Raw genomic sequence first — 24,849 nt, 5'->3', positions numbered from 1 at the left:
ATGAGTTTGCATTTTTGACAAATGTGCATTTGGAATAGTTTTCTAGAACCTTTCCTTTTTAAAAAAAACAAACAAAAAACTATGGTTGGAAGGTTCTCTCTCGTACCCATCACAGTAGTATTTACAATAATATTATTAATCACAACACAATTATATAAACTACAGCTTACCCTATTTTATCTATTAATCTTTCATATGTGGAAAGGTGACCATATCTCCTCATTTGCATAGCCTTCTTGGACCCCAATTCTGCAAACACTTAGTCATGTTCCTTAACATTAAGTGTATGAGCAGTCCAATGGGGCGTGGGCACATTCTTAAGTACTTACTTTTTGTTTAAAACACCCCAATCCTGTAACTTTTCTACCTTGCCAGGTGCACCAATTGATGTGTAAATTTTAGGGCTGTCAAGCAATTAAAAAAATTAATCACACGGTTAAATAATAGAATACCATTTATTTAAATATTTTTGGATGTTTTCTACAGGTAGCTAATTGATTTCAATTACAACACAGAATATAAAGTGTACAAAGCTTGCTTTATATTTATTTTTGATTAAAAGTATTTGCACTGTAAAAAAACAAAAGAAATAGTATTTTTCAATTTACTTAATACAAGTACTGTAGTGCAATCTCTTTATCATGAAAGTTGAACTTACAAATGTAGAATTATGTACAAAAAAAACTGCATTAAAAAATAAAACAATGTAAAATTTTGGAGCCTGCAAGTCCACTCAATCCTACTTCTTGTTCAGCCAGTCGCTCAGACAGACAACTTTGTTTACATTTGCAGGAGGTAATGCTACCCCCTTCTTGTTTACAATGTCAACTGAAAGTGAGAACAGACATTCTCACGACACTGTTGTAGCCAGATGCGCTGAAGATTCTTGTGTCCCTTCATGCTTCAACCACCATTCCAGAGGATATGTGTCCATGCTGATGAAGGGTTCTGCTCGATAACCATCCAAAGCAGTGTGGGCCGATGCATGTTCATTTTCATTATCTGAGTCAGATGCCACTAGCAGAAGGTTGATTTTCTTTTTTTGGTGGTTCGGGTTCTGTAGTTTCCGCATCAGTGTCGCTCTTTTAAGACTTCTGAAAGCATAATACACACCATGTCCTGCTCAGATTTTGGAAGGCACTTCAGATTCTTAAGCTTTGGGTCGAGTGCTGTAGCTATTTTTAGAAATCTCACATTGGTACCTTCATTGCTTTTTGTCAAATCTGCAGTGAAAGTGTTCTTAAAACAAACAACATGCTGAGTCATTATCCGAGACTGCTATAACATGAAATATATAGCGGAATGTGAGTAAAATAGAGCAGGGGATATACGATTCTCCCCCAAGGAGTTCAGTCACAAATTTAATTAACACATTTTTTTAACGAGCATCATCAGCATGGAAGCGTGTCCTTTGGAATGGTGGCTGAAGCATGAAGGGGCATACGAATGTTTAGCATATCCGGCACGTAAATACCTTGCAGTGTCGGCTACAAAAGTGCCATGCAAATGTCTGTTCTCGCTTTCTGTTGACATTGTAAATAAGAAGAGGGCAGCATTATCTCCTGTAAATGTAAACAAACTTGTTTGTCTTAACGATTGGCTGACCAAGAAGTAGGACTGAGTGGACTTGTAGGTTCTTAAGTTTTAGATTTGTTTTGTTTTTGAGTGCAGTTACGGAACATCCAAAATATTGAATAATTTCAATTGGTATTCTATTGTTTAACAGTGAAATTAATCACCATTAATTTTTTTGAGTTAATCACGTGAATTAACTGTAATTAATTGACAGCCCTAGTAAATTTTAAGCTTTTTGTTTACCTTCTTTATTTTTAATAAACCCTTTGCAACAACTGTCACTTTTAATATGCATCCAGAGATTATTTTTTTACTTGAAAAATTACATTAAAGCAACTTTGTTCTTGTAATGTATTTAGCAAGCTAAATTCTCTAAAATAATTTTGATTATAGGATCAGAAATTTAGGGGTGTAAGAGATGTCAGTTTCAGAATGGTTAAGAAACATGAAACAGTTCAATGTTTAATAGCACTTAAATGAATCCTTCAATATGTTAGGAATTTGCTTGTACAATATAATAAACAGAAGCTCTTTAAGTAAGATAGTGTATTAGTGAACTGTTGCTGTATTAGAACAGTCCTGCAACAGAAATAGAGTTGGGGCTGGAATAAAGTAACTGTGAAGAGCAAAGAAGGAAACGGAAGGCCATAGAAAGATGGAATTTTGAATAAAAAATGAACTCATAGCCGTTTAAAAATGAATTCTGGATCTAATATACTTGGTATATATTTTTAGCTGCTTTATATACCTGTCTCCCGTAATCTTTTTGGTGTTACTTTAAAATACAGTCAGCTAAACAAATAAAGAAATTGTACTACCTTTTATTTCCATGGTAATTTAAGATGATTCTGAGCATAGCTCTATTTAATTTCTGTATTGGTGGTTTAAGACCATAATTAAATAGTGGGCAGCTAAAATATTTTTAGTTCATATTTGGCCAGTGTTTCAAGTTCCCTTTAAAACTTGTTTTGTTTCAGGAAACATACTTTCGTATAGTACAGCTAATTTAGTTTCTGTGTGGAAAACTTCCTACAAATATGAAAGACAAGTTATAAATTAAGGCCCTGATCCTGCTAACATAAATGTGCTTAATTTTACTTGTGAGTTGACCCATTGTCTTCAGTTGACTACTCAGGTGTGTAAAAGTAAAGCATGTGTATAAGTGTATGCAGAATCAGGGCCTTAACCCATTGACAGATGTCTGAATTTCCAGAAGGTCCTCCTGTTGCTGGTAAAAGAATAGAATATCAGGGTTGGAAGGGACCTCAGGAGGTCATCTAGTCCAACCACCTGCTCAAAGCAGGACCAATCCCCAACTAAATCATCCCAGCCCGGGCTGTGTCAAACCTGACCTTAAAAACCTCTAAGAAAGGAGATTCCACCACCTCCCTAGGTAACCCATTCCAGTGCTTCACCACCCTCCTAGTGAAAAAGTTTTTCCTAATATCCAAACTAAACCTCCCGCACTGCAACTTGAGACCCTTACTTCTTGTTCTGTCATCTGCCACCACTGAGAACAGCCTAGATCCATCCTCCTTGGAACCCCCCTTCAAGTAGTTGAAAGCAGCTATCAAATCCCCCATATGCTTCTCTTCTGCAGACTAAATAATCCCAGTTCCCTCAGCCTCTCCTCATAAATCATGTGCTCTAGCCCCCTAATCATTTTTGTTGTCCTCCGCTGGACTCTTTCCAATTTTTCCACATAATTCTTGTAATAGGGCATGCAAGCACTAAGGGATTATATAAGAATGGAAAGTTTTACTCTTGAACTCCTATTCTGCAAACATTTATGCATTTGAATAACTTTACACATGTGAGTAATCCCATTTAGTTCAGGAGTTCTGTGTGTTTTCAGAAGTAGGGCCTTGCATTATATTTTAAAAGGACACTCAGGTTAAAACTCCTAATTTCAAAAAACAAATTCCCTAATGCACATCATAAATTCAATTTAAGAATTTTAAGTATGTACCTTCTCACTACCTTTTTTTGTGTTTTCAAAAAATGTGTCTAACTTTTATCCAATGTTTTTATTTATATGCCATTTTTAGTTGCTCTAAAAGATTCTCATGGATGAGTATAGTGCATTAGTATTAGGGATGCAAATAGAGTAGGTTTTCATGGGCATTTTTAAAAATACATTTCAAGGATCTATTTCTATTAGTCCTGAACTTTGTCCTAAAATCTTGTATTTTACAAAATCTTAGTTTTGGGCCAAATTTGACCTGACAGTGTCCCTTTTAATTTTAGTTTTTCTTAGTCATTACTAATCTCTTCATTTTTATCTCTCTTCTATTAGGATATTTTACTCATTAACCTCATCATAGAACACATGATTTGTGATACAGATCCTGAACTTGGAGGGGCAGTCCAACTCATGGGTCTCCTTCGTACTTTAGTTGATCCAGAAAACATGCTGGCCACAGCCAATGTAAGTGCATTCCCAAATTCGAGTAAGGTTGGGGGGTTTTGGTGTGTTAAAATGCTGTTGGTAATGTATGTTACTTTCATATTAAAATATTAATGATATATTTTTTTATCCTTTAGAAAACTGAAAAGACAGAATTCCTGGGTTTCTTCTATAAACATTGTATGCATGTTCTCACAGCTCCCTTACTGGCTAATACAACAGAGGAGAAGCCTAGCAAAGGTGAGACTACTGTGAATGTTAGCAGTCATGTCCAAGGCTATTGAATTGTAGTACATAGAATAGAATAACTGTCAAAGGATGTCTGAAACTCTGCATGATCAGAATAAGAGTATTTCAAAAGATTAATGTCTGATTGGAGCTAGAAAGTTGACTCGGAGCCACGTGAAAACATTGGAAGTATGCTTTTCAGTTACTCCTTTTGAAATGCATATATTCAACAAAGAAAAATAAAATTTAATTTTGAACTGGCTTCCAGAAAATTTTGAAATTGTATTTTATTTTTCTTTGAATCTCATATGTGCATTTATAATAGCCTGTAACTCAACTATGTTTTAAATCAACTAGTTTTACATTTTTAGACGAAGAAATCTGAGTTTAAATTTTCCATTTCTCTCTCTCGTTCTTTAACATATAATTCTAATGGGTCCTTATTTCATCTTTGATCTAGTGCTAGGTTGTAGTCTAGAAGCCTTTTTTTTTTTTTTTTTTTTTTTTTTAAATCTCTTACATGCCTTTTAACAAATTATCTTAGGCTGGGTCCACATTAGAAACTTTTGCTTGTATAGTAATGTCAGTTAGGGATGACTTTTTGTACAACATTTCTATACTGGCAAAAGCCCTAGTATAGATGCAGTTATGTGAGCATAGCAGGGCTTTTACTAGTCTCTCTTATTTTGCTCACCAAACTGGTATAAACTATACTGGCAAAAGCACTGTTTTGCGGATATAATCTGTGTCTATAGTATAGGAGTGTTTGCTTGTGTACTGATCCTGGCAAACCTTTTCAGATGTAGACCTGGGCTTTTGGTGAAAATACCAAATCACTGCAGGGATTGTATATTTGTTTTGTAAAGGTCTAACTGTGGCTTCCAGTTATTTACCTAAACTAGTTGCAGGAGAGCACAATGGCGTTTAAGCATCTAGTTATCTGATTGCATCTGCAAATTTGGAGTCACCTTGTGAAAAGTAGGCCCTAAATATTTTTAAAATCATGTTCTTGTTAACATTTTGTTTTTTGTTTTATAGATGATTTTCAAACAGCCCAGCTCTTGGCATTAATATTGGAATTGCTAACATTCTGTGTAGAACATCATACGTATCACATAAAGAACTATATTATTAACAAGGATATCCTACGGAGAGTACTAGTTCTCATGGCCTCAAAGCATGCTTTCTTGGCGTTATGTAAGTTTGAATTATAGAGAATAAACTATTAGCTTTGTGAAGATTAATATTTAATTCTTTAATTGTATTTTACTGGAAGAAAAACACATTTATAGAAGCATGACATTTACCAGTTCAGTACAAATATGCTACCTTTACAACTAGGTCTATATTTCTCATAGCAATTTGTTGATATGTTATTCCTCAATGATGAAGCAAGATGAAATTGATAGAGGCTGTATTAATTAAACTAGCTAGGGGAACACTTCCTAGGTTTTAAATAATACTGGCTTTAGAAAAAATTTAAAAGCATTTTTTAATTGGACATCTGGATCTCTATCTATAATAAATGTAAAATTTTAAAATACTTAGGATCTTCGCTGTTGATGCATGTTCAGATGCTTCTCCTGAGCTAGTATTTAGAATCCAGTAACAGCACATTGGTCACGGTCAGCACTTCTTGGGCTTGTTTATACAGGGCTTTAGTCTGCACCAGAGACGTGTAAATTCTAGTGTGTTGCACATTAACTGGCCTGTTCTGACCCTGCTGGCACATACTAAAAGTTCCTTAGCATGCATTAACGTAGTCCCATTTAAAGCAGAATTATATTAACACATGTGAAAAAACTTCTAAAGTGCATTAGCATGATTCACGTTGGCTGGTTAGTATGTGACACCCTAGTGCACACTAGAATGAACACCTCTCTGGTGTGGACTAATGCACAGTATAGACAAGACCTTTTGTTGTGCTAATGATAGTACTACTTTCTGGAGAGAAAGCACTTCTGGTGGTAAATGTCAGTGAGCTTTGCACAACCATGTAAAGAAAATTCATTTCATTGTCAAGACTAATAGTGGGAAGACCTTGAACAGCAACTCCAAAAAGTTCAAGTGACTAACTGAGCAGTTGTTACTACCTTTGCAAAAGGTTCGCAGGGAAATAAACAGCTTAGAGTGAGAAGGGCATTTTGAGTGTTCCATTGAAAATCATTCTGGCAGAATCAAAGCCCTTCAATAATGACATTTCACACATGCATAGTTGGTCCATTTTCATCACTTTTCACAAAACAATGGAGGGAAGGTTACCTGCATTAGACCTGGTCTACAGTACAAACTTATGTCAGTAGAACTACATTGGTCAGAAGTGTGGAAAATCCCCATCTCTGCTGAGCATGCAGTTATACTGACCTAACTCCTGGTGTAGACACACTATGTAGAGTTATAACTACTGCCTCTCAGGAAGGTGGAGTGCCTGTGCTGACAGGAGAAGCTCTCCTCTTGGCATAGGTAGCGTATTCCTTAAGACTACAGTAGCGTAGCTGCACTGGTGCAGCGCTATAAGTGTAGAAAAGCAAGCCCTCAGTTATGTACAGTAAGGTGCTGTTAGAGCTCAAATGCTAACGGAGCGCTGGAGTTCCTCAGAAGGGAGAGCCTTGAAAGAGATGTAAATAAATCAAGTCTCCACTGTGTGTTTGAAAGAGAGAGAAAATGCCATTTCCCATTTTAAAATAAAAGAAGGTTTACATTTCAAAAACTAATACAAAATATAATGAAATAGTTTCAAGTCTCTCATTGGAAAATAGAAATTATGAGCAAAATTCTGATTGGAGGAAAATGTGTTTTAGAATTTGGTCATGAAAGGGTAGATGCCACAGGGAATGCTAGTAGTTTATCTTTGACTTTTGATCACTAGTTAAATAAATTAAGTAGTCTCTGTCTAAATTCCAGTGGGCTTCTAAATCTCAAAAGCATAGCACAGTAAGGTTGACAGTGTCTGCTCCAGAGAGGGCTGGGACTGGATTTTCAGGTTTCATGACAAATGCTGGGAAGATTCAGCTAATCACTCAATACAATATCTGATTACAGTCTGTACTAGTAATTTCTTGTTTTTGTTAATGGCAAATTTCTCTTTTTTTAAATGATCACATCATAAGTCCAACCGTGAATATTGTCAGCGTTTCCTACATTGTGAAATGATTTTTCTTTTAAACTTGAACAGTTGTTTCAATTACACACTAACAGTGTAATTATGAAATTTGCCTAATTTACAGCATTCTATTATGTTAAAGCATGTTCATTGAAAAGACATGACCTATGAATTTAGGATTATTCTGAGGATTTTTTCCCCCTGGTAATGTAATATGTCATCACATTTCAATTCTAGTTTCAAGAGCTACTGTAGATTTAATCCACAGGATACTGGATATTTGAGTACTAATCCACTACCAACAATGTAAAGCTCCATGAGAGTTGGGATTGTGAGTTATTCTTCTTGTAGTCAACTTGGAACAATTGCTGGGTTTTTTTGGTTTTAAATGTAAAATATGAAAAATTCATGGCTTTTTAACAACCATTTCTCTGTTTCAGGTGCCCTTCGTTTTAAGAGAAAGATAATTGGGTTGAAGGATGAATTCTATAACCGCTATATAATGAAAAGCTTTTTGTTTGAACCTGTGGTCAAAGCATTTCTCAACAATGGATCCCGCTATAATCTGATGAACTCTGCTATAATAGAGATGTTTGAATTTATTAGGGTGGTGAGTACTATCATGTCTTGAATTGACAATTTAATTTTTATAATACATCATGTATACTTGGAGTTAAATAGACTTTAATTTATGATACAGTTATGGATGCCCACTTACTTCTGATGGTGTTTAAATGAGAGCATCATAATAATGTGACCACTAGAAATCCATAATTTAAGTGAAGTTTCACACGTACCGCTGTTGGAAAACACTGCCTTTGTTGTCAAAGCCCTACATTCAGTGGATGTAGTGTTGAAGTTGCCCTCCATTGTGCCCAGAGTTAGTTTATACAATGGTTGCATTTTTAACTCTGGATTTAATTATTTTTTTCTGAAAATATTGAAGAATAGATGTAACTTGAAATTTCACACATGGACACACTAATTGTGTGCTCTGGTGCAACAACAGTAATTCTAAAGAATATGGAGAAGTGTGTTAATCTACCTGATGATATAAATATTGGCCCCCAAGATTTCTGCGTGTGGCAATAAGGGACTAATCAGTTCCCTCCAAAGAACTGTTCCCCCCACTTGCCACCTTCACCCAGACTCTGGCAAGATGCTTTCTGGTTTTAAGATCCACAAGGGGGAAGGGCAGCCTGATGTTGGGTTGGGATGGGGGTCAAGATGACATTTATCATTCCCCCACTAGTCCTGTAGAAATTATTTGGGAAATGTAACACATCCTGGAGCTTTAGTAACTCTCTGTGATGGGGATCCTCCCACTTACATGGGGGAGCCTCAGGGTAGTCAAGGCCTGGAATAGTCGTTGGTAGCACAACTTCAGTGAAGTCAAATTTTCAGAAGTGGAGAGAGTGGTATTCGTGTTGAAGCTCCAGAGCCAGAGGACCCTGGCTTCCTACTGGTCCCTTAAAGTTTTGTAGGATTGGGAATTGTCCCCGCAGCTCATTCTGTGAAGAAATAAACCTCTCTTTCCCCTTGTCTTCCCTCTGACATAAAGATATAATTATTTGTTTGTTTTTTCCTTTCTTTGTTGAGTAGTGATTGTTTGTTTTCCTCTCTCCCTCTCTAGAATAAAGGTATTGACGTCCTTGTTTAGTTATTACAACAGATATAAGGAGACTGACTGATTGTAAAAATATATGTAAATTGCCATCAGAGATCTTAATTTTTAGAGTTTGCTTTCATTGTTTTTATACTGGCTTTGTAGACAGTCTTTTATCTTTTTTTTTTTTTTTTTTTAAAGTTTAGAGGAGTTTATCAATACAAAACTGTTACTGTTCTCTTTTTATCAGATTATTAATCAGAAGTTAAGTACCAGATTTCAGCTACACTGATATATACAATGTTTGTTTTTTAACTGAATAAATTAATATGATGTTACTTCGAAGGCATTTTATGAATATTGCATCTTTTCCATATCTTTCAGTTATATCCTGCTGTATTTTTTTTATAGTAACAAAATAAATTAGTTGTCTTGAATTAAAAAGTCTGTGTGTTTGATTGTACTTTTCTTATAGGAAGATATAAAATCATTAACTGCTCATGTAATTGAGAATTACTGGAAAGCACTGGAAGATGTAGATTATGTGCAGACATTCAAAGGATTGAAACTACGATTTGAACAACAAAGGGAAAGACAAGATAATCCCAAACTTGACAGGTAAATATACATTTAAATGTATTAATACTTTCATGGTAAATTGTCTTTGAGGATATAGGCGTTTGGATTTCTGTGTACTAGCGGGGCAGCCATAAATAATTCAGACCCTTCGCTGTTTGCGGCTCAGGTCTTGCTGAACAGATCTGATTGACAGTGTGATTTCCAGATCTGTGTTGCTCAAACACTTGGTCAGTTCAACTGATATCTCTTCTGAAACTGCACCTAACTTAAGAGTATGGAGGTTTTTTTCAAAAGTATAATAAATGCAGAAATAGTCTAACTTTTACATAGATTATCCTAACTGGAGCTAACAATATCTGAAGCTCATTCACTTGAAAATAAGATTCTCAACAGTAATCTGAAGGATTCTTGTCTCTTAGATTATCCCAGACTTTTTCCTAAAAAAATCATATACATAAACCACTTTTGGTGCAGTTAATTCCTGTGCTAGACCTTCACACGATTCATGTTTAAAATCACCAAGAAATGTAATTCCCAAAGCAATTCGTAGGGGGCGTTTCATTTTGTCACTATGCGTATCAATAAAGTAAAAGATGATGTAATATTCCCCTTAGGCTATCCTGCTCCAGTGCTATAACAAAGCTATATGACTGCTGACATGCTTTTCCCTACATCACTTTGAAGTTACGCAGGGATGGTACTTCCTCTCTTAGGGTTCACACCTGTATTTATAGGCGAATAGTTTTACTTCTGTGCATATTCCTATGGAATTAAAACAGCTATTCAGATTAGAACATTTGTTCATCTTCATAAATGTTTGCAGATTCTGGATCAATATTTTGAATTATTTATATTGTGGTTCAACACATTGAGAACACATTTTAATGAAATTATACATGTTACCCATTCTAGAAGTTCAAATTTCAGATAGAGTTGCCAACTTGGTAATATATAAAAATCGGACACTTCAGCAGGACTGCCAGAACCTCCCCGCCCCTGGCCCTTCTCCCTGAGGCCTTGCCCCTTCCCTGCCTCTTCCCCCCAGGCCTTGCCTCTGCCTTGCCTCTTCCTCCTGAGGCCCTACCCCCATTTGCTCCTCTTTCCCCCTCCCACTGTCACACGCTGCTCTTCCACTCCGCATGTGTCGTGAGGAATTTGCCTGCTGATCCGGGGCTAGCAGCTGCAACTACCTGATGCAGGTAGGAGGCAGCCCCGGCTGAGTAGGGGCTGGTGCGTGTGATAACTCTCCCACTTGCAGTAACTGAACTTTGGGTGTCCAGTCAGTAGATCTGACAATTCACCGTCAGGTCCCTTTTTCAACCGGCATCCGGCCACCATAATTTCAGAACATGTTATGTTGTTTTCATGTAAATTTGACTTCATTCTGAGAGATTTCTTAACTCTGATATTTCATTTTGAGAGTCTGAAAATTTAAGCAAAGGAGCAGGATTGCAGCAGATTTCTTTTAAAATGTCAGAAATTTTTTTAATAGATCTACCATGTTCTAGAGTGTGCTTCAAATATACAGTATTTAGTGCTAATATGTTGTGTTAAATATTATTACTCTGAATTATTAGTATCTAATGCCTGGTAAACTGAGCATTTCAATATACGTAAAACTCAAACCCTAGAGCTTTTATATTAGCATGCGTGTGGGAGCGGGGAACAAACATTCAGCCATACCATAGATTTCACATCTGAAGAAGCTGTTTGTTGACGGTTATTGCCACATTTAAAGGCACCACATTGTCTCTACTTAATTTATTGATTTGTTAGCATAGAAAAATCTGATTTAGAGGTGCATTGCCCTTAATTAAAAAAAATAAACAAAATTCTCTCTTTGCCCCTTTATGGCATTAGCCCAACACAGAAGAAATCCCTCTCTCCTATTCAGTTAGAAAAAAATCAAACACTAAGTGCTAAACTATCCTTTGCATTTATCCCTGGCTAAGGGATAGCTCATAGTTATGCTGCCTCAGAGCAGCCCAAGGAAAGAATTATGGCCCTGAGAGGCACAGTTGGCCTAACTTTCCTCCTCCTATGCCTATAGTGGATATGGGGGAAGGCTTCCTATTTGGAGGCAGCATGGGAGGGGAGCGACTTGCTCTCATTTACATTCCTTCATGGCCTTGTAAGCCAGACCACTAGCTGGCCCTAAGTGAAGCATGCAAAAATAGCAAAGATTCGATTACGTGGTTTAGTGCAAGAAGTACTTTGGTTAAGACAGGCCCACAACTTGGGAGAGTGTGACCTCCAGAATACTCACAAAGGTGTAGGACTTAGTTTGATTTAAGATGAAAACTTGTAAACTTATCAGAATTCTAAATTCAACAAAATTAAAAGTGGTACTGTACATACAGACACAGCAAGACCGCAGTATTGCCAGTCACAAGCATTAAAATAACATGAGTCACGCCACAAAAACATGAGATGTTGAAAACAAAACGTTTTGGATTCTTTTTATTTGCCTCCTGATTTTTGAGTGTAGAGGGCTCACATTTTAAAGATTTTTCTCGGCACTCAGGAGCTGTAGAAACTTACTTTTTTTAGTGAAAGATGAATCTAATTTCCTGACTCTAGGAGCTGGACTTCAAAAAATACACAAACCGTCAGATTCACAATATAATTTAGAGTTGACAATACTGACACCTTGTTCGTGACATCTATTATAACATTGGTATTAATTGATTGAGTTTTCATTTATCTATAAAGTATAATAATTTTATAATTCTTTAAAAATGTCCTTTGGTTTCTTTTTTGGCAATTGTAGATTAGTATTATGACAATACTCCACAATTTACTAGTACTTTTAGTGCATTTTATTTAAAAACACAAAGACTACTCTTAGTAATTTAAGACTTACAGCACCTTTGGAGAGAGTGATGAAGTATGTGTGAATGTGCTTATTAGTGAGGTTTTGCTGTGCTATATACTAAAATTTTCTCTTGTTGGATTTCTTTATGTGGTCCACGTAAAGTAAATAAATCCGTTTCAGGATGACTTTTAAAAAAAATAAAATATTGATAGTTCTTTTATCACATTATTTTTGTCTGTAAGCTCAAATTGTGTAAACCTACGCCATTCGGTTTATTCCAATGTTTATGTAAGCTTAAAGCAATACTTGAGTCTCAGAACCCTTAAAACCTACTTGTTGTTCCACAGCATGCGCTCCATCTTGAGAAACCATAGATACCGGAGAGATGCAAGAACCCTAGAGGATGAGGAGGAAATGTGGTTTAACAGTGATGAAGATGATATGGAGGATGGCGAAGCAGTGGTGCCCCCCTCTGACAAAACTAAAAATGATGAAGACATTATGGATCCCATAAGTAAATTCATGGAAAGGAAAAAATGTAAGTGACTGGAAGAAGAATGGCCATGTATCTAGTTTAAATTAAAGCCTGGGCTTCTATTTTAAGGAAGTATTATTTCTACTATAGTCAGGGGTTTGCCTGTATTTTCATATAAAGCCTTATTTTTAGTATTAGTACTTGCTACATGCAACTAAACTCAAACCATTTTAGGTTTTATTCATATCTATTTTAAAGGCATAAAAGTGAAAAAATAATGTTCTTTGAATGAATTTGCCTGTTTTTCTTAATGCACTGAAATGAAAAAATCCCAGCTGAATAATCAAGTTGTCCATATGCTATTTGCTTAATTTATATCTAGTCAGCTTCTTTGTACAGTCAACAAATATCACTGAAATAGTACACAATGGGGTCCGTGACAAGGGCTGCTAGGCATTACAGTAATACAAGTTGTTATAAAAATGTATTCATATCTCCTTCCACCAAGGTACAAGTGAAGATGGACAGGTGGAACTTTTGTAGCAAAATATTAAACATTTCATAACTCACATTTATTTTAAAAAAATCACTGGGGTATCACTGAAAAGTATATTTCTTTTCTACAGTGAAAGAGAGCGAAGAAAAGGAGGTTCTTCTGAAAACTAATCTTTCAGGTCGTCAGAGCCCAAGTTTCAAACTTTCCTTCTCTAGTGGTACAAAAACTAACCTTACCAGCCAGTCATCTGCAGGTAACTTGTCTGGCTCTCCAGGATCGCCAGGATCTCCAGGATCACCAGGATCACCGGGATCAGTTTCTAAAAGCACATCTCAGATGGCAGCTATTACTACCAAGGTATTTTTCAGCTACCATTGGTCAAATTTTTATTCTAGCAAATTTAGAGCCCATCTGATCACCTACATAAATTTGAGTTATTTCCAGTAGTTTAAGAATGGGTTCATTTTGGTAGAGTCCTCAGTACATTTTCCTGGTCTCTAGCACTTTTGAAGAACCTTGACCTAATATAAACAAAAGGAGTATTTAAATCAATTTTTATGCACAAACTTGTGCACAACTTAAAAAAAGAAATCTTAAGTATGAAGTATTTATTTGACGTATTCTCCATTTTCGTTTACTTTTATTGTGGAATATAAAAAGCAGTCTACATTCATTGGGTTGCATAGGAATACTGGGTGGGCAGAAATAGTTTGCTGTTGAAAGAGTTAATGGAAATATTACCAAATTTTGCTGCACACCACCATATGTCCCTAGCAGCAATTCTTACAGCAGTATCCAGAATCCTACAGCTATTTTATTAGCTGTGGCCATATATTCTTGGAGACAGTTGCTGTATTCCACAACACACGTGTGATTATTAAAATTTTGCTTCGAACGAAATTTCAGCTTTTTTTCAATTGACTGTCAGTTTTCAGGTGGGACACACTAAACTAATAAAAAATCATTAAAAAGGATTATCAGTAGTTGTATGAAATACCCAGAAGGAGCATATTAAAACTCCGACAACACTATATTTGTAAATGCAGTTAACTACATTTTGTCCTAAAATTATATTTAACACTTGTGTATTATCAAGCTCAAGTTTTCACAGTGGGAAAAGAATATATGGAGAGTAGAATTTCATGGTAATACAAACCCACTAAGAAAACCGGAACCTACTATAGTACTGAATTCTTCCATTTCTGAAGTGTCATTTGGATCTTTCTCTAGTCATGTGTTCTCCCGGAAGCCTGGAAATGAGGCCATTTCATCAGTTTTTAAAAGTCTGGATGATTTTTTTTCACCTCCATATCTCATTTTTGTTCTGTCTTACCAAAAGTTTTCTTCTACCAGTCATAGTATACCAGCAGGAGGGAAGCCTGATTGGAAAGAGAACTAGTGTGAGATTCCCTTAAAAATGTCCCCTCCAAGTTCTTCTGTAGGGAAGAGGGGTGGCAGATTTGTCCCACCCTTGGAAGAAGCAGTAGGTCAGGTATTCATGGAATTTAACTCGGTCTCCAACAGATTCCCTATCCATGTGGAGGCTTTTGTTCCCTCACCAGCCTCTGGTAGCCCTGCTACTCTACCTAGCAGGAGAGCAGAGTTAAAGCTTGGACACCTTTTAGGACGTTCCTTACATTGGGTGCTCTTCAGAACAGAGGGGATTCCACTAAAACATGAATACAGGGATTGCACATCTTCCTACCCCTCTGCATGCATGGGTCACTGAGTATGTAGAGGAATATGGGAGAGTAGGATAGCGCCACAAAGGAAGCTAATTGTTCTGTTCTGGAATGACAGTATCTACATGTAGAAAACTCCCCTTTATGTACAGATATTAGGGGAATGATACTGCCCTTTGTTTTTTAGTATTCTGTAAATTAGTTTTTGTTTTATAATTCACTCACAAGCTCAAAAGCCAAATCAAAAGTGAACCTTAACTACAGTACTTAGTTTGACAGTTTCCTGATCCTGACAACCCCTCTTCCTCCATCCCACCCCCCAAGCAATAAATCTAGCTGTATATATAGTCTTACATGTTGAATAATTAGACTGTTTTAAATGTCAAATGGTCCACAGTACTTGGAAAAGGTTATATTTACACTGTTACTGTGCAGTTTGTTGGGTTATCTGTTAATGCAGTGCAACAATGGTCTTTCTGTATAAGGTATCTTCCTCTTAACTTAATACCATAGTATTTCTGTGGATTCTCTAAAAATATTATCACTTATTCTTATATACGCCCATTAGAAATTAACATTGGAATTAGGTTTTCTAGTAACATTTATTTACTCACATTATTTTATATAGATAATATATATACAGTGTTACGCTGTATAAAATACTACTGTATATTGTGTGTATATATTATATACAATATACTTGTTGCATTTATGCCTCGGTATGCAATGGCCAAAATTTTCTAACTAAATTAAAGTTACTAAAGTTAGGCACCTAAACAAGGGGCTTGATCTTCAGAGGTGCTGGATGCCCACAACTCTTGGTAGTCATGTGTTGACTAAATTCCAGAAATTGGAAAATATTGTAGTAAGTGGGAGTTGTGGGTGCTTACCATCTCCTAAGATCAAGTCACATATTTAGGTGCCTAAATATAGATGTAGGTGCCTAACAATAGGCATCTGAATTAGAACATTTTGGTCAGTATGTGCAATGTAGATGAGTTAATGTTACTAGAGATACTTCTAATTTTGAATTTCCTAAAATTGTTTACATTTTGTAACCTTCACATCATATTAATATAGCTACTTTGCATATAATAAACATATATTTAAAATTACTATTACTACTTTTAAATTAGTGTTAGTGAAAAGAGACCATATTATAAAATTATCCTAATTGATAATTCAATTTGAAGGATGTTCCATATTGTCTCTGAAGTTCTGCCAGATCGCTCATTGCTGCAGTCCAGTCAACTATCCTAGGTAAAGGAAATTTCCATCTTTGTACAGATAGAGCTGCAATGACAATTTTTTGCTAAGTAGTTTGCATTTTCTTTAATTTCTACCCAAATTATCCCCATAGGTAGGATTGTTTGGAGGGGTAGAACCCTTTTTTTGGATTTACTGTAATCAGCACTTCCAAAAGACATTACTTTTGTGCATGTTGGAGTTGGGGTGTTTTTTTTTTTTACAAAACTTCAGACTTATCAATATTCTTGTGGTAATAACAGTTTCTAGTATCTCTGGGTTTGGGCAATATTTGGTTCATTTTTGTGTACATCTTAATTATTTGTATTTCTTCACAGGGAGGCCTCGTGGGGCTTGTAGATTATCCTGATGATGATGAAGAGGATGATGAAGATGAAGAAAAGGAAGAAACTCTACCTTTGTCAAAGAAAGCAAAACTTGAGTCATCATAATGGCAACCGTCTAATATCAATTCCAGTTGGGGAACGGAAAAAAAACTACTAATTTTTCAAATGAAAAATAATACACAACAAAGCAGCAATCTTTTGTGAATTACTGTGTGTGACACAGATCAACCTATACAAATGGATTTCTGCTAATCAAGTGCCAATTCAAAGGAGCAGAAGAAGGGGAAAATATTACATTTAGGGGGAAGACTTATGCCTTTGAGCTCTCCAGCTTGGACCACACATTGCCCTTTTCTCAGGGAAGGAAATGGAAAAAAATAAAAAGCCAACAGGGCAGGAGTTTTGTTAATGGAACTCTGGATTGGCTGGTCAATTACTACAATCAGAATATGCTTTCTTGGACAATGTATGCGACTTTTGAAGAAAAGGCTGTCTTGCCATAATTCTTCACTAAGAATGCCAGCAGTTTCTTTGTATAAAGAGACCTGCCTTTGAAATCATAAATTCTGAACATTTTAGTCAAGCTGCAACAGGTTTTAAAAACCTCTATGGGGGAGGGCCTGAATATAAAGTTTCCTCTTTTTTTATCTGTTCCCTTTTGCCCTTTAAACTGCAGAATTTTTTTGGAGGTGGGGGATTTGTCTGTCCCTTCTTGATTAAAGATTGAGTGGAATTCTAGATGTGGTCACTTTTTGTGTCATAATTTTATTTTATTTTATTTTATTTTGCCCCCTGAGTGTATGCTTAGTTGTTGAGTATATATTTGGGACCATTAAAAATTTTTTGATGTAATATAATCTCACTGTTGTGCTGGTACCTGTTTCACCCTGTGTAATTTTGTTTTGCATCACAAATCTTAATATGTGTAGGATTTTATGGAAGATGGTATAGTTTTTATTGAAAAAAAAAATGATTCTTGCCACAATGTGCATACAAAAGCAATACTATTTTGTGACTAAATATTTTATATTAAACTTTACATCAGCAACTGTCTTGAGAAACGATTCAGGGAAATAAGGTGGAATATAAAAAAAAAGTTGAAGAAACCTATAAAGATGAAATTAGTATTCCAAAGAGATTTTGAAATATCATAACTGGGAACAGTGATGGTATACTTACGAATCAAAATGGATGATGGATGATTTAGGAGCACCAGTATATTGACACATTTGACTTATGAAAATAAAAAAAGAAATCATTAAAGGTGAAGGAAAATCTGCATTAGTGGTATTTTTTAAACCTCTGACTCCCTTTGGAATACCAGTTTTAGTGTTATAAAGATGGTTCCAGGATTTGTTCATTTACCAGAATACCATCTATTGAGATCTATTCTGGTACCTGGCTGGAAAACACACTAAAAGTTCAATTACTAACTCAATGACCATATCTGTTTTCCAAAACCTGATTAATCTCAATTCTTAAGTGAAACTAAATGCTGCATGCTACTTCCTTAGTTTCTTTTGCAAATGTAGACTTCATTACATAGAGGGATTACGTTCAATAAGTAGCAAAATAATAAGAGTATCTTCTTAAAAATTAGTTTCATTCTTTTCCAAGCAAAAGATACCTGCTTAATGAGAAGTTGATTGCCCTCTGCTCATTCACATCACCAGACTGTCACAAGTACAAGTATGCCATTTTATAGGATTTGACCATAGATAGCAGCTTAGCTTTTAGTGTCTGTAGGTGGAATGTTGCATGGAAACTGACACATTGCCTGTAAGGTGCCTACAAAAAATACTTTTCAGATTGTGTGCCAGTTGTCAGTGTCAAAGCATTTGAGCTTCATCTTTATTAATACATATGTAATTGCACGGTGATTCCAGATTTAAATGAGAAAACACCATGGGGGAAAGAAGTGAATTGGTTATTCTAGCATACAATGTGAGTTAGTCTTTCTTTGCATTAACTACCTTTTCCTCAACAAGTTACTTCAGTTTTTCAGGTCCATGGTTATTTTATAAGTTATATTCATATATATATATGAATAGTTATATTCACATATCAGGGTACAATCCAGACTAATGAACAGCTATGTCACCCCTGTCCTGCAACCTTGGGTGCATTACAATTCCTTGCTGAAGTAGCTCCCAGCTGGGCCACAAACAGCATTCCAGCATGCAAGCCACATCCTGAATGTCTGTATGTAACTGCAGCCTGCCAGCCACACTTGGGTTATACTTTGGCTATCACTAGCCTTGGTTATATTGCAGGATGACTGCAACAGTCCTAGATTTTCCCCTAGAACTGTATGTCCTGTACTGCCTAGCTCTGTCCTGAACAGTATATGTATTTTAAGGAAACATGCCAGCTTATTGTTTCAAATAGTTATTCAGACACTTCAGTTTAAACTCAGTTTTATTTAATCCAGTGTAAAACATAAATATGAGCACCAGCAAAACAACTGCAAACCTAGAATTGGCCAGATTAGAGAGAGAAGCAAGAGACAAAGAACATGAATACTAAGAGTGGCACCAGAGATGAGAATGAAGAAGCAGGAAGCTGCCCACTGGTGAGCCATGGAGCTGAAGGAAAAAGAAACAGCTGCCCTCCAGACCCCTGGAAGCTGAGAAGGATAAGGAAAAGAGAAGCAGCTGCCCGAAAACAAGCCATGGAGCTGAATGAAAAAGAAAAAGCAGCCCTCCAACAAGCCCTAGAAGCTGAGAAGCCGAAATAGAGAGAAACAGCTGCCCGCAAGGGAGCCATGCATTTGAAAGAGCAAGAGGCCCAAGAAAAGAAGGAACAGAAATATAATCTGGACGTGATGGGGAAAAACATGGACAGATCCCAGTCACCAGCCTCTCCCTCAGTTCAAGGAACCCTCAGCTGGGATAAGCTGTGTGCTGCATGCAAGGAATTGGACTGCATTGAAGAATACCTTACCACTTTTGAAAAGCATTGTAAGGCACCCCAGGTTGCAGGGCAGGAGTGACACAGCTACTCATTAGTCTGGATACATCACAATGGTGTTCTGTAAAAGGACAATTATCGGTGAATTTTGTGCTGACGAAAGGTGTTAGATTGATAGCCCAAAAATGAAGTCATCTGTCACTAACCAAACAGGTACAACCCAGAGTTGAAGTGTGAGTTTCCCCACATTGCCTTGCTGAAGTGGCTCAATGCCGACTTGGAGGGATTTATCTTTATGGATGAGAGAGAGGGGGATACTTCAATCCATGTTTTTTGGGGTTTTTTTGTTTTTTTAATTTATCTGATCTAAAAGTCTGGGTAGCTGTAAGCCAGTCCTGGAAATGTTATTGCTTGAAGACTATCGACTGTTTCACCATTGTGATAGGCTCAGCTGTACCAACTAACTGGAAATGTGCAAGACACAATTGATGGTCATTGGACAACAATTTGAAAATCAAAGGCTTGGTATCTCTCTGGATGTGCCACTAAAGAGGGGCAGCCACCAAGGCAGGAACAGGTGCCACTGTTCATCAGCAAAGGGTTGATTCTTGGTATCTAATTGTTTTCATGCTACTGCTTGAGAAGTTGCAGCCATGTATTTCACTTAGGTGTGTGCACACCCAATGCACTGGAGCCAGAGAATTTTGCCTAGTAGTACCTGTAGAGGGTCAGCACTTGCATCATGTGGCCATAGTCCCTCCCCTCGCTGTATGTGGTAGTGCCACCCTGACCCCTCCCTCAGTTCCTTCTTACCACCTGTTGATGGAGTCAGAGCTCTGGGTGGTCTTAACCTCACAACCTCTCACTATTTTAGTCTCTCTCTTTGTAGTTGTATATAGTTAGTGGTACCCTTAGTATTATATTAGTGTTAGTTGTATTTAATTAAGTATTCCTTTGTGTTGCCCTAACTGGGGTTTAAATATTGTCCATCATGTGGGGAAGCAATCCCCAACAACAGTCGCCATACATGATGCATGCTGTGCTTGAGCAAGGCCCATGTCAAGGAGCGGTGTTCAATTTGTTGATCATTCATGAAACAGACTCATGGCTAGGGACCTTCACCTAAAGCAGCACCTACTCAAACAGACCGTGCAGCCTGCTTCCGCACTGAGGCCCTCATTGGATTGGAGGTCACGCTTGGATTCTGAGAGTGCTGCCGCTTCACACCCTGGAGCAGGTGCCAAAGAGCTTGAAGAGTCCCTGTTGAGTGCAAAGAGGAAAATGTCATATAAGACTCAAGACCACTCCATGCCTCGTAGGGACTCTTCCACCTCCCCCAGGAAGAGCACGGATTGGCATGGGGTAAGTGCCAGCATGTGGGATGGTGTGAATGCCTCTGACCACTCCTTGGTACTGAGTAAAGAGGTTAGAGACATGTACTATAGACTTCGGTTCTGGCCCTGGGGTGTCTATTGAGTCCTGTACTGATGAGTTAAATGTCGGTGGCATACCAGGCCGCCACAGAACTCTTCTGCCTTTCCATTCCGACCTCTCCCTTGGTCCAGGACTTTGCCAAGGCTGCATCATTTATAGCCCCACTACCTGGATGGGCTGCTGAACCCTTGGGTCTATTGGCACCACACCCTGCTGATCCCCTTCCACAGTCTGAAAGCAGGGCTGGTACTGGACTCAGAGCAAGGGACTACCCTCATCGGCACCAGTCCCTGCCTTGTTCTGGGCAACAGATGAGTCAGACCAGTTACTTACATCCTCTGGACTAGCTCCACCTTTATCCCTGGAAACCCAAGGCTCCTCGGTATCTAGGTGTGGATCTTCCTCCTCCCACTATCCATTGCCTGATCCATATTGGAGACTGTTTATGGAGCGCTACAGGCACCAAGATTGGCATTCATCTTGCAGTCGGGACAGGGACCCCTGGTCAAGTGCCTACTGGCCACCAGTGCCCTATCCTTATCAGTCACCTCCATAGAATCTGTGGGACATTCCTTAGTCACAGAGGTCACTCTCATCAGCTAATTCTAAGATGAGGTTGCCAGGCAGATTGGTGGCAGGAATTGTCGGCCCACTGCAAGTTCAAGCACCAGTTAGCCTTCCCCATGCTGAGCTCCTGGAGCTGTCCCTCCCAGCTCCACCAGTCTAGGAACGGGAGCCAGCCTTGGTGCAGTTAGCCGCTGCTCTTCATCCCCGGACAATTCAGCAACGCCTGGCTCATCTTCTCCAATACCTGAGGGTTTCAAGGCCTACCAGGACCTTTTGCAGCATGTGGCTGCTTCCCTGGACATGCAGGCAGATTTCCTGCAGGAGAACACCCATAAGCTAGTGGATATTCTATGTCTATGATGGGCTCTTAGAGCCTGCAAAGGTTCTGTAGAGCATGCTAGCATCAGTACTGCCTACCATGAAGCACATGGAGAAATGCTGTGTCTATCCTGTTGCAGAGGTTTGATGGCTTTTACTCCCATTTGGCCCCAAATTCCATAATCCTAGCAGCAGTGAATGATAGCCTGCCAAGGTAGGTTAAAGTCCTATCCTAAAAACAAGGACTCCAAAAGGATGGATTTAATGGGCAGGAACATTTACACCACCTCCTCCCTGCAAATGTTGATTGCAAACCAACAGGCAGTGTTGTCCAAGTACGACTTTGTAAATTGGACAGCTATGTCTAAGTTTGTGGGCCAGCTGCGTGAAACCTCCAGAGAGGAATTTTGGGCATTTATCAATGGAGGCTGTTCAGTAGCCAAGACGTTGCAGTCTGCACTGGACATTGTGAATACTTCAGCCAAAGTTATGGTTTCTGTGGTGACCATGAGAAGGGTCTCCTGGTTGCAGAATTCAGGCATTGCTCCTGACGTGCAGCAGGCCACAGATTTGCCTTTCGGTAGCCAGGTCTTGTTTTTGGACAAGACCTTGCACTCCTTCATGGATTCTAGGGCCACGCTATGTTCCTTGGGAATGTATATGCTGGTAGTGCAGAGGCGCCACTTCAGTTGCCAACAGCAGCATCAATACTATCCACAGTGCACCTTTTGGGCAGCCTTTTCCTCCCTTGAGACAGCTGGCTTACCCCAGAAAGGGGCATAGATCCCAAAGGAAGAGGCAGTTGGGTCCAGGGTCTGGCCAGTCAACACACCTTCTCCTGGTCCCCATTTTGACTCTTTGGTCTAGAGCAGTGGCCAGTCATCAATTCCTTTGCCCCACCTCTGTTCAGGGACAGGCTAACTCACTTTTAGGATGCCTGCGGCTTGATTACAACTGATAGCTGGGTCCTAAGCACTGTCAGATCGGGATATGCAATCCATTCCTCTCCACTCCTGCCCTCCACCCTTCCTCCCTGTCCATCTTCAGGGACCCCTCTCCCAAGATGCTGGTCCTTCAGCAGGTCCACTCTTTACTGGTCATGGGAATGGTGGAGGAAGTTCCTTCGGAACACTGGGGTCAGGGTTTCTGTTCCCAGTGCTTCCTGGTTCCCAAGTCCAAGTGAGAGGTAAAACCTATTCTCAACCTCTGCAATCTCCACAAATATATCAGATATATGAAGTTCAGTATGGTCACCCTATCAACTAACCTCCCCTGTGTTGACTCAGAATGGCTGGTTTGCTACTCTGGACCTTCAGGATGCTTGCTTCCACATGGCAATTCTCCCAAGCCATAGAAGACATCTCCAGTTCATTGTGGTGAATGGTTATTTTCAGTACACAGTCCTTTCCCTTCCATCTATCTTCTGCCGTCTGGGTTTTGTCAAAGTCAGATTCAGGACTCACATAATTTGTCAGACTACTCTGTTTATTAGCAAAGCACTTTGCCAATGCACCCAGATATGTGAGTCCCTCTCTGAGGCTCAAGTTAACTTATTTATACAAATAAGCCAAAGCCAATTTAACATAAGAGACAAAAGGAAGCAGAAACTGACAAATATACATACATATCTTATTTGCATACTAACGTTTACCAATCTCCTAGCTCAGTAGGAGCTCTAAGTTTAGTTTGAGGACCCATTGTCTCACACTCCTTAATGTTTCTCTTCCTGACAACTATATTTCAACAAACCCTTAAAGTAGCATTTCTTTAATGAATTATAATTTCAATATAATTCATTCTACTTTCACAGTTTTTATCAAATGTATTCTCATGGTGATGGCATACCTCAGGATGAAGGGAATCCACGTCTTCCCGTATCTGGATGACTAGCTACGCAGGCCAGGTCTACGCTACAGACCTATATTGGTATAACTACATCACTCAGAAGTATGAAAGATCCATAGTTAATACACCTCTTGGGGAGGCATATTAACTACACCAGCGGGAGAGCTACCTATCTACATAGGAGCATCTTCACTTAAATGCTTAGAGTGGCGCAGTTGCACCAATGTAGCATTTTAAGTGTAGACCAGCCCTCCAAGCAGGTCCAGGGAAAAGAAGTCCTTTATCACATACGCATTACATTGTGCTTACTTGACCATCTGGGTCTCGTCCTAAACACTGGAAAGTCAACGTTGGTCCCCACTCAGAAAATCAGATTAATTGGGGTGCTGATACTCTACAAGTTTGAGAGTTTCTGCTGACCAACCATTTCCAGACAATTTACCACCTTTGTCTCAGTCTGTAGTCTTAACCTTCCACAACAGTTTGCATATGCCTGAGGCTCTTAGGCCACATGTCCACTTGTACACAGGTGGTTAATTTGCAAAGTTGCACCTTTGTCGTCTTCAGATATGGCTCAGGACTGTTTTAACATCCAACCCTTCACCCTCTGGACAGGTTGGTCTGCCTCCCTCTGTTGATCCTGGATTCCTTGCAATGGTGGACGGTTCAGAGAACTGTATGTTAAGGCGTGCCCTTCGCGCCAGCCCTTACCAACCAGGACTGTTGTCATCAACGCCTCCCTGGTAGGTTAGGGAGCATATCTGAAGTCGCCGAATGTTCACGGCCTGTGATTGGAGCAGGAAGTGCAACTGTATATCACTGTCCTGGAGTTTCAGGCCATCTACAATACCTGTCTCGCTTTCCTAGACCTCATCAAGGGTTCAGTAGTTCACATACTTAACAGTCAATACCACTGTGATCTATTATGCGAACAGGCAAAGGGGAGCACACTTCAGCGTGCTCTGACAAGAGGTGATCAGGTTGTGGCAGTTCTGCATCAACGAGAGTATCAATCTGATGGCCGATCACTGGTCCTGGGTCCAGAATCATCTTGTGCACAATCTCAGGAATTTTGCCCTGCACCACGAGTGGTCTCTGAAGTTCAGGGTTCTGAGAGTCATCTTTGCAGCGTGGGGCATCCCGGCAATTGACCTGTTCGCTACAAGGGACAATAGGAAATGCCATCTGTTCTGCTCTCAAGGGAGCCCCAGTCTAGG

At 38.6% G+C, this 24,849-nt stretch overlaps 1 protein-coding gene across 5 annotated transcripts in view; it reads left to right on the top strand.

Moving 5' to 3' along the window:
- Window positions 1–17,607, top strand: part of PPP4R3A (protein phosphatase 4 regulatory subunit 3A) — a 73,202-nt gene extending 55,595 nt beyond the window's left edge. For 4 of the 5 annotated variants that reach the window (XM_007055447.4, XM_037900842.2, XM_037900844.2 and 1 more), the window contains 8 exons: window positions 3,872–4,003; window positions 4,120–4,222; window positions 5,249–5,407; window positions 7,754–7,923; window positions 9,395–9,537; window positions 12,661–12,851; window positions 13,415–13,641; window positions 16,550–17,607. In XM_007055447.4, coding sequence (XP_007055509.2) covers window positions 3,872–4,003; window positions 4,120–4,222; window positions 5,249–5,407; window positions 7,754–7,923; window positions 9,395–9,537; window positions 12,661–12,851; window positions 13,415–13,641; window positions 16,550–16,663 — 1,239 coding nt within the window. In that variant the 3' untranslated portion in view covers window positions 16,664–17,607. Of the gene's footprint in view, window positions 1–3,871; window positions 4,004–4,119; window positions 4,223–5,248; window positions 5,408–7,753; window positions 7,924–9,394; window positions 9,538–12,660; window positions 12,852–13,414; window positions 13,642–16,159; window positions 16,227–16,549 lie in introns of all 5 variants that reach the window. The other variant, XM_037900841.2, reaches the window with a different exon arrangement.
- Window positions 17,608–24,849: the final 7,242 nt, after the last annotated feature.

This window comes from Chelonia mydas, chromosome 6, assembly GCF_015237465.2.
Source record: "Chelonia mydas isolate rCheMyd1 chromosome 6, rCheMyd1.pri.v2, whole genome shotgun sequence".
Lineage (NCBI taxonomy): Eukaryota > Metazoa > Chordata > Testudines > Cheloniidae > Chelonia > Chelonia mydas.
This window is presented reverse-complemented; position numbering and strand designations above follow the sequence as displayed.